Source organism: Octodon degus, unplaced genomic scaffold (assembly GCF_000260255.1).
Source record: "Octodon degus isolate 3935 unplaced genomic scaffold, OctDeg1.0 scaffold00010, whole genome shotgun sequence".
In the NCBI taxonomy this organism is placed as follows: Eukaryota; Metazoa; Chordata; class Mammalia; order Rodentia; family Octodontidae; genus Octodon; species Octodon degus.
The window spans coordinates 18,151,104-18,162,931 of NW_004524586.1; the positions used below are offsets into that span (position 1 = coordinate 18,151,104).

Below are 11,828 nucleotides of genomic sequence, written 5' to 3' on the forward strand. Positions count from 1 at the left end.
TTAGAAATGTTATCTAGGGTGCACAAGTGAGGGTGACAAGAGGGAGACACAAAAGACAACCAAAATTACTGACAAATACAAAGGTCCTCAATTTTTAGAAATTGCACTGACAATATAATATGCCAGTAGTATTCAGGTAATACATTATATTCTCTTTGATATTGGATCACGCATGCACAATTACCCATATGTAAGGACGGGCATTTCTATAGGGAAGTATGAAGGGTTGCTCTCCAAGTTAAGGAGGAAGGATGGAAGGATTCAGAGGCAGTTTATTTCTTTCCTTAGATTTTTTGTTTTTATGCACATTTTTAGAAACCAAGAGTATATATTACAACTCTCATCAGAAACAAATGCATTTATTTCTGTTGTGGAAAAAAAACTACAATGTAATGTCCACACTTAGTGAAGAAACATTTAAGTGGAACAAAGTAGTCATGGAAAGAAAGTTCTTCCTTCTCTGTGCCCCTCGCTGGAGGGCCCTGTGGCCAGTTTCCCGTGTCCTCCAGGGAGCCTGTACACATGAAGGCATGTGAGCTTTTGAGGTGGTTTCTTTGCCCTTAATTCCCATCTCTCTTCTCTTCACCCCAGGCAGCCATTCAAATGTGTTTAATAGTTCTTTGACTTAGATGTGTTCTTGTAAATTATGTATTGTTTTGCATTTATGGGTTATTTATTCCCATAAATGGTGCTGGGTTATACATCTCTTTCTATTTCTTTCTTTGCTCTGCAATGCATTTACAAAATCTACCCATTGTTGTGTGTCATCTAGCTTATTGCTTCTCACAGCTGCAGTGAAACCCCTACATTTATAACACTTATAACATAATCCCCTGGCCCTTCTGTGTCTACTGAATACACTCTGGTTTAGACATTTGTGAAAAGCCATCTGAATGTGCACTTGCATTGTTTATTTGTTTGTTTTTTATGTATCTGGTACAGGGTCTCACTACATAGCTCTGACTCAGAGTGATCCTCCTGTTTTCAGCCTCCCCAGCTCTGGGATTACAGGCGTGCACCACCACGCCTGGACTCGGTCGCTGGCTCAGTGTGCCCAGGGGTGGGGCCAGTGTGGAATGTGGTGCTGGGGATCAAACCCTGGTCGCCGTGCTTGCCTAAGCAGGCACTTAGTCTGCTGAGCTATCTCCCCGGCACTGTGCACTTGTGTTTTGACTTGAGGAAGAATGGAGAGAAAAATCCTGGAGTTGACCAGTGTCACTACACTAAAGGAGAAGGAAAGAGTGATGCAGCAGGCTTGGAGACAAGGCTAAGCAAAGCAAAGAGAACCTGCCAATAATGGCTGAGCACTTTCTTCTTTTAATAAAAATGTCTATCTTATCAAGTAGATACGATCATTCCCATTTTATGGGCGAGAAAGCTGAGGCTTTGGAAGGTTGAGTCTCTTGCATACAATCCGCCTGTTGTGAAATGATGACAATTCTCCGGAATCGCTGTACTGCTTTGATGAAAGCACATTTGAACCCTTTTCCATCTGACCACTGAGAAAAAAAGAAGAAAGAAAGAAAGAAAGAAAGAAAGAAAGAAAGAAAGAAAGAAAGAAAGAAAGAGAAAGAAAGAAAGAAAAAGAAAGAAAGAAAGAAAGAAAGAAAGAAAGAAAGAAAGAAAGAAAGAAAGAAAGAAAGAAAGAAAGAAAAAATCAGCTAGCAGGAGAGAACTGAGCTTGGACTCAGGACCTCTGAGTCTGCAGCCTGGGTCCCAACCACAATGTGATGCTTTCTTCTTTCTTTGTAAAAACCTTTACCAAAACTTGGTCTTCTCTTTCATTGGCTTTAGTTTCTACTTGTTTTCTCCTAGAGACGCTACTCAAAAACTCACTTTTCTGGAGTGGTGTTTTAGAGGCACCATTCAAATAAAATTAGGGTGAGCTACTGTGGCCACTTAGTGCCAGGTATAACTACCCTCAGGAATGAAGGCTTCATTGCATCAGAAACTAGGAGCATGACCCTCACTGTCCACCCCAGGGGCCTCATGACTGAAGACAGCTGTCTCTCCAGGGTTTCATCCTCTTCTGAGGGCAGCCCCAGAGTCCACCTGACCCCAGTCTGGAACACAAGGCCAGACGCCCTCACATCAACTCAGAGCAACTCTGGGGGGCCCACCCCATACCCTGAGCTCCTCAGAAGGTCAGCTGAGTGCCTGATCATTTACCTTCTTTTTACACACCCATTTTCCTCCTTTCCTTTTATAGGGAGATCCCAAGGATACCCCAAATCTTCTTTGTCCTCCCAGTTCATGCTTCATTTTCTCCTACTCTTTCTTTTTCTCTTCACAGACCCCCTGGAGCCTCTACCACCCTACCTTCTCAGTGGACAGTGAATGGATCCCCACTTTTACCAAGTCTTAGGGCTCGCCTCATGCCAACATTGCTCAAGCTTGGCCTAGTCCATGAGTCAGGTTGGATCCTAGGCACCAAGTACCAGGAGTTCCCTGACCAGAGACAGACCTCAGAGAATACATTTCTGTCTTCTCTTACTATGTGTATGTCCCACAGTCTCAGAGAACTAGGCCATCCTCCCCAGGCTGTGGATGCTTTTCCAGGCTGTTGTGTAGCAGGGGTGGCCCCTGCAACTTAAAACAGCCGTGGTGATGGCTCTGGGCCATTATAATGTTTTTGTCTTAGAAAGAATATTTGAAAATTACAAAAATTGCACCACTTCCATTGCATGCCAGAGGCACAAAATTTGTACTTCAATCCCTTTCTAGAGGAAGCACTGATACTTGGCTTATATATTCAAACTTTCTGGTTTTAATCAAGACATGTGCTGTTTTTCCAGTTCCCTCATATTGGACTTACACAAAAGACACCAGAATCCCTCATGAGTTCTGTGTTAAAAGAGTCTTATTGTCCAAAGTTGATTCAGCAAACAGAGAAGAAGCTGCCACCAATATTCAAAGTCCGGGAGAAGGTGAGTCCAGGACCATGACCTCCATTGCAAATTCCATGGCTGTCCCAGGGGATTAGGACTCTGGCATTTTGACCAGACAGTGCTTCTTCTAAAGGAACCTCTCACTTAGCAACCCTGGTGGCATCTACTTTATTTGCAGGTCCTTGTAACAGGTCCCTGTAACATTCTGCAGAAGCCCTGTCTGGTCTGGACAATAAGGGAGGCTCCCTTATGGGAACCTTGGAATGTTCCACTCAAGTCACTGGAGTGAGTCCACATCCTGCCTCCTGCCCCAGTTCATGGTGAACGTCACGGGCACTGCAGTGGTGTGATGGAGGAGCAGGTGCAGATCTCAACCAGGCTCACCCTGGGACCTGGGCTGAGACACGGGTGTCCCAGATCCTTATTGCTCAGACAAAGAAATTGGCTCGATGGCTTCAACAGTCCTTTTCAGCTTCTGGAAGCCTGCACATTTTTCCATCCTGGCCTACAAAGGAGGTCTTCTGGAAGAGAATTTTTATGCTTTTCAGAAAGTTGGTGTTTAGTTACTTCCCTTTGTATCTGGATCAGAGTAACTGACACTCAAAATTTAGAGAAGAGGTTGATACTCTCTCACAGTTCATAATGGTTTCAGTATATATACAGCTGACTACAAGAGAGGGTGCCACGGCAGGTCAGTAGAGTGGATAGTGGACAGGAACCAGGGTGAATGAGGGGAGTATCTGGAGAAGAGATAAACCTTTCTGGGTCACACAGCTAGCGGCCCAGCTAGAACCACATACCAACAGCCATCATCTATAAGCCCCCATAAATCAATCCCCTTCCAAACACATGAGGTTGGGGGTACCGCTTACACCATAACTGTTGTCAACTAGGTTGACTTTCAAAGCTCTGAGCAGACACACACACCCCACGACCACGTCCTGTGCATGACTGTCTGAATGAGAAGTCACTTTGCCCCACCATCTTCTCGCTGGGTTGCTGCACTTCAGGTCTAAGAGTCTCCCAGAGTTCTAATGTGCGTGTCCTCATCCCCTTCTCATTTTCTTTTTCTTTTTTTTTTTTTCAATTTTATTTATTTATTTGTGTGCGGGGGGCAGCTCAGCCCACCAGGGGGCAGGGCTGGCTGGCATGAGGTGCTGGGGGATTGAACCGCGGTCCCTGTGCTTTGCTAAGCTTGTTCTAAGTAGGTGCTTTAGACCACTGAGCCATCTCACCAGCCCCCCTTCTCATTTTCTGCAGCAAGCAGTAAGTAACAACTTCCCCTTCTCTGTGCATGACAATCGCCACACTTTGGAAAACTCTGGATGCTATCTTGACTCTGTGAGTAGTTTTCTTAAATTACTGACAAAATGGGGAGCAGGAGCAGGGTTCTTGTTTCTGCCTGTTGAGGACCTTCAAAAGAAGGTCACCCAAATAAAATGAAAGCTCAAAAAGCAAGACTTATAACAAGTTACAGAACAATAACAATAACGCCCACTCTTGAACCAGTCAGGTGTCCGCACAACCTTCCAGTCTGCACCAGCCTTCCGCCTCTATGTACAGGCTTCTCAAAGTCATTGCTATAAATGTTCTCCTGGGCCAGGACCCCCAAGGAGGGGCTAGAAGAGGGGGAGCTTGTGCAACATAAGGAAGGACTTAGTAATCACTGTGGCTGCCTTTTTTCTAGAGGTGGTGAGTTCCCCATCATGGGGGTCGTAGCGTCTGAGCGCACTTGTTAGAGGTGTGCTAAGCATAGCATTATAGGGAAACACAGTGCAGGCTGCAAATGTAATTGGAAACTCTCTAGTAGTGACTTTATTTTTATTTATTTATTTGTTTATTTGTGTGTGTGTGTGCGGCCAGCTCAGCCCACCAGGGCGTGGGGCTGGCTGGCATGTGGTGCTGGGGGATTGAACCGCGGTCCCTGTGCTTTGTTGAGCTTGTTCTAAGTAGGTGCTTTAGACCACTGAGCCATCTCACCAGCTCCTCTAGTAGCTACTTTAGAGAAAAAGAAACAAGTGAAATTAATAATACAGATGGTCTTCTACTTATGATGGTTTGATGTACAACTTTTTGACCTCATGATAGTATAAAAGCCATAGGCATTCAGTAGAAATAGTACTTCAAATTTTGAAGCTTTTTCTTGTTCCTGAACTATCTATATGTGGTACAAGACATGTAGTACCATCTTCTAGTGCAATCCTGGCCAAGGGCAAGAAGCCACACCTCCTGGCCAGCCACATGATCACAGAGGAAACATCCAGTACTCTGCAGTGTATTATGTTGCTAAGCCAGGATGCTCACAAGGTTTGGTATATTAGTTGCATTTAAAAAAAAATTAGGACAGAGTCTACAGGGACTACAGGGTCTCACTATGTAGATTGGACTCGTAGTGATCCTCCTGTTTTCAGCCTCCTAAGTGCTGGGATCACAGGCGTGCTCCACCACGCCCAGTCTCAATCACTGTCTCAACATGCCCCTGGGGCGAGGCCAGCACGGCACCTGCCAGGGATTGAACCCCGGTCATTGCACTCTGCCCAAATAGGTACTTTAGTCTGCTGAGCTATTTGGCCAGCCCTGCATTTCTGACTTAGGGATTTTTCAAGTTGCAATGAGTATATTAGTAAGGCAGAGCAATTTATACATTTTATTCATATTTGCCCAAATTATCACATCGGTATGTAATCAGTAGAAACACTATTCATATAATAGTTTACATTCCTTTTTCCAAACTAAATCTTTAAAATCCAGTTTGTGTGGCTATTCAGGCTCTCAGTTGCTTTCATGGCAAGCAGCTACCAGACAGCATGCGGCAGAGTTAACACACCTTAGGTGAAGGTGAGCTCTGAGTACCCGTTCCAAACCCAAAAGCCAGGTGATAATGATGATGGTGGCGATGGTGTTGGTAATACCCATGAATTATTAATCATCTGTTGTATCATCTCATTTAACATCTCCCCAAGCAATCGATGAAGCTGAGAGTAAACAACTTTCCCAACATAGCACTTTGTGCTAGGTTACAAAGCCCTAACAAAATTTAATTCATTTAACCAGTACTCATCATCATCATCATCATCATCATCATCATCATCATCATCATCATTGTAATCTGGATTTCCCCTGGCAGAGCATGGCCTACAGAACCAGAACATCCTCTCTACCTGCCTCCCTAAATAGAATGTCTAATGCTGTTTTCTAAATTACCAAAGTTGCATATGTCTTTTAAAAAAATCAAATAATATGAAATTATATAAAGTCAAGAATAAAATTTGAACCCTTATTTGCCTTCATCATGATTTCACTTTGATGGCTCACTAGTAATAATGCTTTGGCAGGCAAAATTGGAAAATTCTTGATATATATATCAAGCTTTACACACGGTAGGCAAGCACTTTACCACTGAGTAGTATCTCCAGCCCTTTAAGTCTCTTTATTTTGAGACAGGGTCTTGCTAAGTTGCTGTCCTCGAATTTTCAGTCCTCCACTTCACCCTTCTGAGTAGCTAGGACTGAGGTATTTGCCACCACACCAGGCAGAAATGTCTATTTTGTCAAGGTACGAACAGGATTGTACCACAAGTGTTTTACCACAATTGTGATGGTCTCATAGAAAGCATTGCAAGTTTTTCAACTTTTGGGGCTGGGAAGATAGCTTGGTGGTCTAAGGGCCTGCTTGGCAAGTGCAAGGACCCAGGTTCTATCCCTGGTCAAAACTGGGTGTGGTGGCACACATCTGTAATCCCAGTTTTGGGGAGGCTAAGACAGAGTCCGAGCTGCATAGTGAGATGCTGGACCAAATAAATAAAAGATATTTTTAAAAAGTCTTTCAACTTTCTCTGTGACTTGGGAATTTATATAACATTCAGATTTTCAGTTTAATGAAGGTTAGATAAAATTATCCCATGAAATTAGTTAGATTTGACCCTTTTTCTTCTTTCTTTCTTCTTTTCTTTTCTTTGTTTCTTTGTTTCTTTCTTTCTCTTTCTTTTTTGAGACAGGGTCCCACTATGCAGTTTAGGCTGGCTCTGAACCCACTGTGTAGACCCAGCTTGTCTCGAACTAGTGGTAATCCAGCTTCACCCTCTTATGTGTTAGGTTCACAGGCATGCACCACCACACTTGATTTGATACATATTTTTATGAGCTAAATTTTTATTACTTTACCATTTCTCCCTTATTAACTTATTCAAATGCCATATCTCCTTTTGTGTAGATTTTGCTAATATATTTGCTTAAAATTTATCCAGTTCATTTCAAATTTATAGTATATTTTTGAATACTTATTTTTTCTGTTCATGTAAATCTTTTTAATTGAACATTTAGTATAAATATTTGTAATTTTGTTAATACATTGAAACCATTAATTTTTTTCAGATTATTGCTCTAGCTACATTTCAAAGATTTTTCTAATTAAGTTCTCATAATTATTTGCTTCCAAATAGTCTGTGATATTGTTTTTAATTTCCCTTTTAACTGCAAAAATTTAGATTGCTATTTTGAATTTTCTGCTTGGTAGAATTTTTTAGGCAGTCTCTCTGCTCCTAATATCTAATTGTATGCATCACAGTAAGTTTTATAGAGTATAATCTGTGATTTAGACTTTTTGATTATAGAGTCTTGTATGTGAAGAATTTAAACATGTTTCATTGGTGTGTAAGAGAAATATATGTTTCTAGCTGGGTGTGGTGTGCATACCTGTAGTTCCAGCTACTCAGGAGGATGAGGCAGGAAGATCATCACTTCAGGGATAGTACAGGCCATTTCGTAAGTCCCTGTCTCAAAATAAAATGATAAAATGGTCTGGGACGCAGCTCAGAGGTAGAACAACTCTGAGTTCAATTTCCCATGCTAAAGCGAAAAAGAGAATATAAATTTCCCTCATTTCATTACAAAGATCTTTATTAATTCAGAAAATATTTCATATTTTTCTCTTTATTTTTATCTTAGCCTGCAAATTTCTGCCTAAGGTTATCCTTGAATTTTTTTAGTGTTTTTGGGTTTTGCCTCTTTCTAGACAAAAATTCACCATGTTTTAATACTAAGGCAAGCTGTCAGTAAGTCACTAAGCTGCCCAGATGGACTTAACTTCCAATCTCCTGCCTCAGTCTCCCGGAGCGCTGGATGTACAGGTCACGCCACCTCACCCCACTTGAAATGTCCCCTCATTCTATATTTTAATGATTTTACCCATGAATTGTACACTGCTAGCATTGCTGCTGCGATTTCTTTTGTGTTAACATTTGTTCTTTTTTTTTTTTTTTTTGGCGGAACTGGGGATTGAACTCAGGCCCTTGCGCTTGCCAGGGAAGCGCTTATTCCACTGAGCCATCTCTTCAGCCCCTAACATTTGTTCTTTATACTTGTGTTTTATATTCCTTTGTCTTCATGATTCTTAGTCATTTTGGTTTGGGTCTGTCTTCTATAAATAAATGGACTATTACTTGTTTTTTTTTTTTTTTAATCTAAAAACCATTGTTTCTTTATATAAGAATTTACCCCATATACGTTATTTATGATTTTGGTTTTATTTCTGCTATCTCTGATAATGACTATATTTTTTTGCTTTAGTCTCCCTCTCCTGACTTGGTTAGACTGGTTGGATTTACTTGCTCCCTCTGACTTGCTCTGGTATCCTACTAGTACTTAATCCTAAGTATAAATGTTTTTTTGTTTGTTTTCTTGTTTTCGTTTTTGTTTCGGTATCCGGGCTGGAACTCAGGACTGCGGGCTTGCAGCAAGCCCTCATGCTGCTGAGCCACCCCCGCGGCTGCAGCGTCAATGTTGAAGAAGCGTGTTAACACCTGTCTTGGTCATTTTTGCACTGCGGAGACACAATGCCTGCCCCACCCCCCCAACCTAACGAAGGAGAGGTTCAGTTTAGCTGACATGTTCAGGTCACGGTTGGCCGGCTCCAAGGAGGAAGGCCTGGTGAAGGGGCTGTCGGAGGAAGTTGCTCGCGGCATGGCAGTCAGGCAGTAGAGAGAGGAGGGCGCAGGGAGGGCGGGAGAAGCACTTCCCTGCTCTTCTGACCAGACAGCAAAGCAGCAGTAATGCCCGTTGTCCACATATCTTCCAAGAGCCCCACCTCTGCGTGCAGGAGGCTCTCGGGAGACACCCTGCTACAATCCACTACAGGACCACGTGACTCTTTGAGTATAAACATTAATGATCTTTCGTTTTCCCCCAAGGATTAGACAAGCCTTTCTGGTGCTTTACCTCTGCGCTTCCTTTCCCAGCGCTGCTGTGTTGGTGGCCCTGGCTGTGTCCTTCCAGCTCCTGGAGTGGCCACCTTGGGCTTTGACCCGAGTTTAGAACAGTGTGCCTAGTTTCCTCAGGCAGGATAAAATCCTGCAAATTGTTACTTCCTCTCCCCCACCCCCTTCCCCGCCCCGCTCTCTCTCGCCTTCTTCTTCCCCATTTCTTCCCCTCCTCCTTTCTTTTGTGAATTCCTAAAAGTCCAATACATTTCATCGTCCTATGTTGAAACAGTATTTAGACTTAACTGTAGTGCTTATTACTTCTTTCCTTGCAACTGCCACCTCCTCATGCTGTCTCAGCTACTCTTCTCTCCTTGCTGGGAAAAATATCCGACACCCAAAATGAAGGAAGGAAAGGTTTATTTAGCTCACAGTTACTGGAGGTCTCAGTCCATATTCAGCTGGCTCCAAGGCAGAGCTGCACTTGGCAGAGAGCAACCTTTCATGGCGGCTGAACAGCAGCAACAACAAGGAGCAAGGGCTACCGAAAGTCTGTCTCCCTGTCTCTTATATTACATTCCAGCTCTCTGCCCCAGGCTAGGGGAAGTACTCACACCCATAATCCCAGCAGTACTAAAATCCATAATCCCAGCCTTGGATCACACATAATCCCAGTGGATCATGAGTTAATCACAAACTCTAGAAGTCCCCAACCCATTACTGCATAAGGCTTTGGGGGAACAACTAGACACAAACCATAACACATACCCTTTGTCCTTCCTTTTATTTCTTCTTCATTTTGTAGGAATATCTTTGATAAAACTTTTTTTAGAAGGGTGTTGGGACTATGTGTCCAGTGTCTTCTGTTTGTCCCTCCAAAGCTACCTCCCCCTTGGGCTCCCTTCTCTGGTCCTCAGGCTGATCTGTGTTGACTGCATCAGAGCCACTGCACTGCCCCTGTGGGCTTCCCTCCGTGCTACCCATGTGTCTGTAGACACTACAGTCCCCCAACCAAAATCCATAGGGATAAGATGCAGGACTCCAACAATGTAAAATCCAGCACATGTTCAAGTCCCTTGTATAAATAGTGTAGTGTTTGTGCATAACCGTGGACACCATCCTGTCTAGCAGCGGTAGAGAACCTATGGTGTGTGTGCCGCAGCTGGCGGTTGGTATCATTGAAAGTTCTGAAATGTTCCTCAGCATTGCTATGCACTGTAAGTTATCTCTGGGTGACTGTTGCATTATCTCATACAACATAAATTCAAGTAAATAATTGTTAGACTGTATTTAGAGAATAATGACAAGAAAAAGTCTGTATACATTTAGGACAGATGCAATTAAAAATATTTTCCATCAACAGTTGAAGCTGAGGTTGGTTCAATGAATAGTGGTAGAACCCAAAGATATGCCATCTGCTGTCCTTTTTTGACCACTTCTCCAATGACCCAAATTTAAATGATCTGTTGAGGTTCTGGTGTGAACCTCACTGATATAGGCCCTTGGGAACAGACAGCTTCACCTCGCTGACATATAATTTTCATAATCCAGCAGCGATTTCCTTTCAATCCTAGATGTCTTTCTTGATTTCCACCTAGTTATGATGAAGTCAAATACACAATTTTGAATACTCTGTAATGCTCAGGTTCATATACAACGTGCCAAGAGTTAGCAAGCAAGCCTGTAGGCAGAGACCACAGGTCCTGCTTCCTTCTGGGGAACCCCCTGAAGAGAATGTAGCCTCCTGGCTTTGGAGAGAAAGCCATTGGTCCCACACAGGTGCTCAGAAGGCAGCCAGGGAGGGTCCTGAGGATTACTGGGGTGCAGGAAAACTCCCTGGTCCTTGGGCTTTGAGGCCGGTTAGCAGTTTATTTCCAGCCAGACTCTGTCTGGTTTGGACTTTCATGTCTCTAAAATCCAGTCCCCCTAGTAGCACAGAAAGATGCAAAACAGTTACAAGACACTAGCAGGGTATTGTGTTGATTGATGGTATCCAACAGGTTGTTGAAGGAGGCTTCTTGAACAGTCGTCACAGGGTGCATTTAAACACATGTTCATCAAGTAGCTGCTTTTAGTGGAAAACCTCAAAAACGATTTGACTGTGCACATTTCTTCCACTAATCTTGTGATTCTTTCCCAGGGCCTGGGGCGTAAGAAGATCTCCCCAGAAAAAGGACAGCATGTTTCTAGAAATTTCAATCTTTGGGCATGCGACTTCATTCCGTCTTATCTCGATGGCCTTTCAAGTAACCAAATAGACTATGTCTACAAGGAGGCCACAATAGCACCAAACTTGAGACATTTTCCAAAATCTTATAACCAGGTATGGGACAACTTCAGACCTGCTGCTCAAAGCTATATGAAGCCAGAGTAAGGTTCCCTACTGACGAAAAGTTCTGTATCTCCTCAGAACTTTTGATCCTCCTGGGAGAATCTTGATGTTTTACAGTATTACCATTTCCTCTGACATTCTAAAAGTATGTATTTTTTTGACCTAGCATTTCCATTTAATTTCCAAAATACTTCTATTATTTTTAATAAGATTGAAAAACATTAAATCTTTATAAAATAAATATATGTGAAACTACACGTGTATAAACTTTTAAGATTGTCACATTTACATTTCAGGGAGTTTTTAAAATTGCATACTTTGTGTATGGCTATATTTTCACTTTGAAATTTCAAACACCTGTACAGAAAGCATAAGCCCCCTTGGTCATATCACATATCTTATTCCTCAAAAG

The 11,828-nt window shown here is 42.7% G+C and overlaps 1 protein-coding gene and 1 non-coding gene across 3 annotated transcripts in view; both read left to right on the plus strand.

Moving 5' to 3' along the window:
- Positions 1–11,568, plus strand: part of Tex36 (testis expressed 36) — a 16,597-nt gene extending 5,029 nt beyond the window's left edge. The window contains exons 2-4 of one of the 2 annotated variants that reach the window (XM_012513446.2): positions 2,796–2,927; positions 4,149–4,229; positions 11,225–11,568. In XM_012513446.2, coding sequence (XP_012368900.1) covers positions 2,796–2,927; positions 4,149–4,229; positions 11,225–11,458 — 447 coding nt within the window. In that variant the 3' untranslated portion in view covers positions 11,459–11,568. The remainder of the gene's footprint in view (positions 1–2,795; positions 2,928–4,148; positions 4,230–11,224) is intronic. The other variant, XM_023709076.1, reaches the window with a different exon arrangement.
- LOC111815059 lies at positions 1,431–1,514 on the plus strand. Its single transcript, XR_002819867.1, has one exon. It is a non-coding gene; the product is annotated as a small nucleolar RNA MBII-202 (small nucleolar RNA).
- Positions 11,569–11,828: the final 260 nt, after the last annotated feature.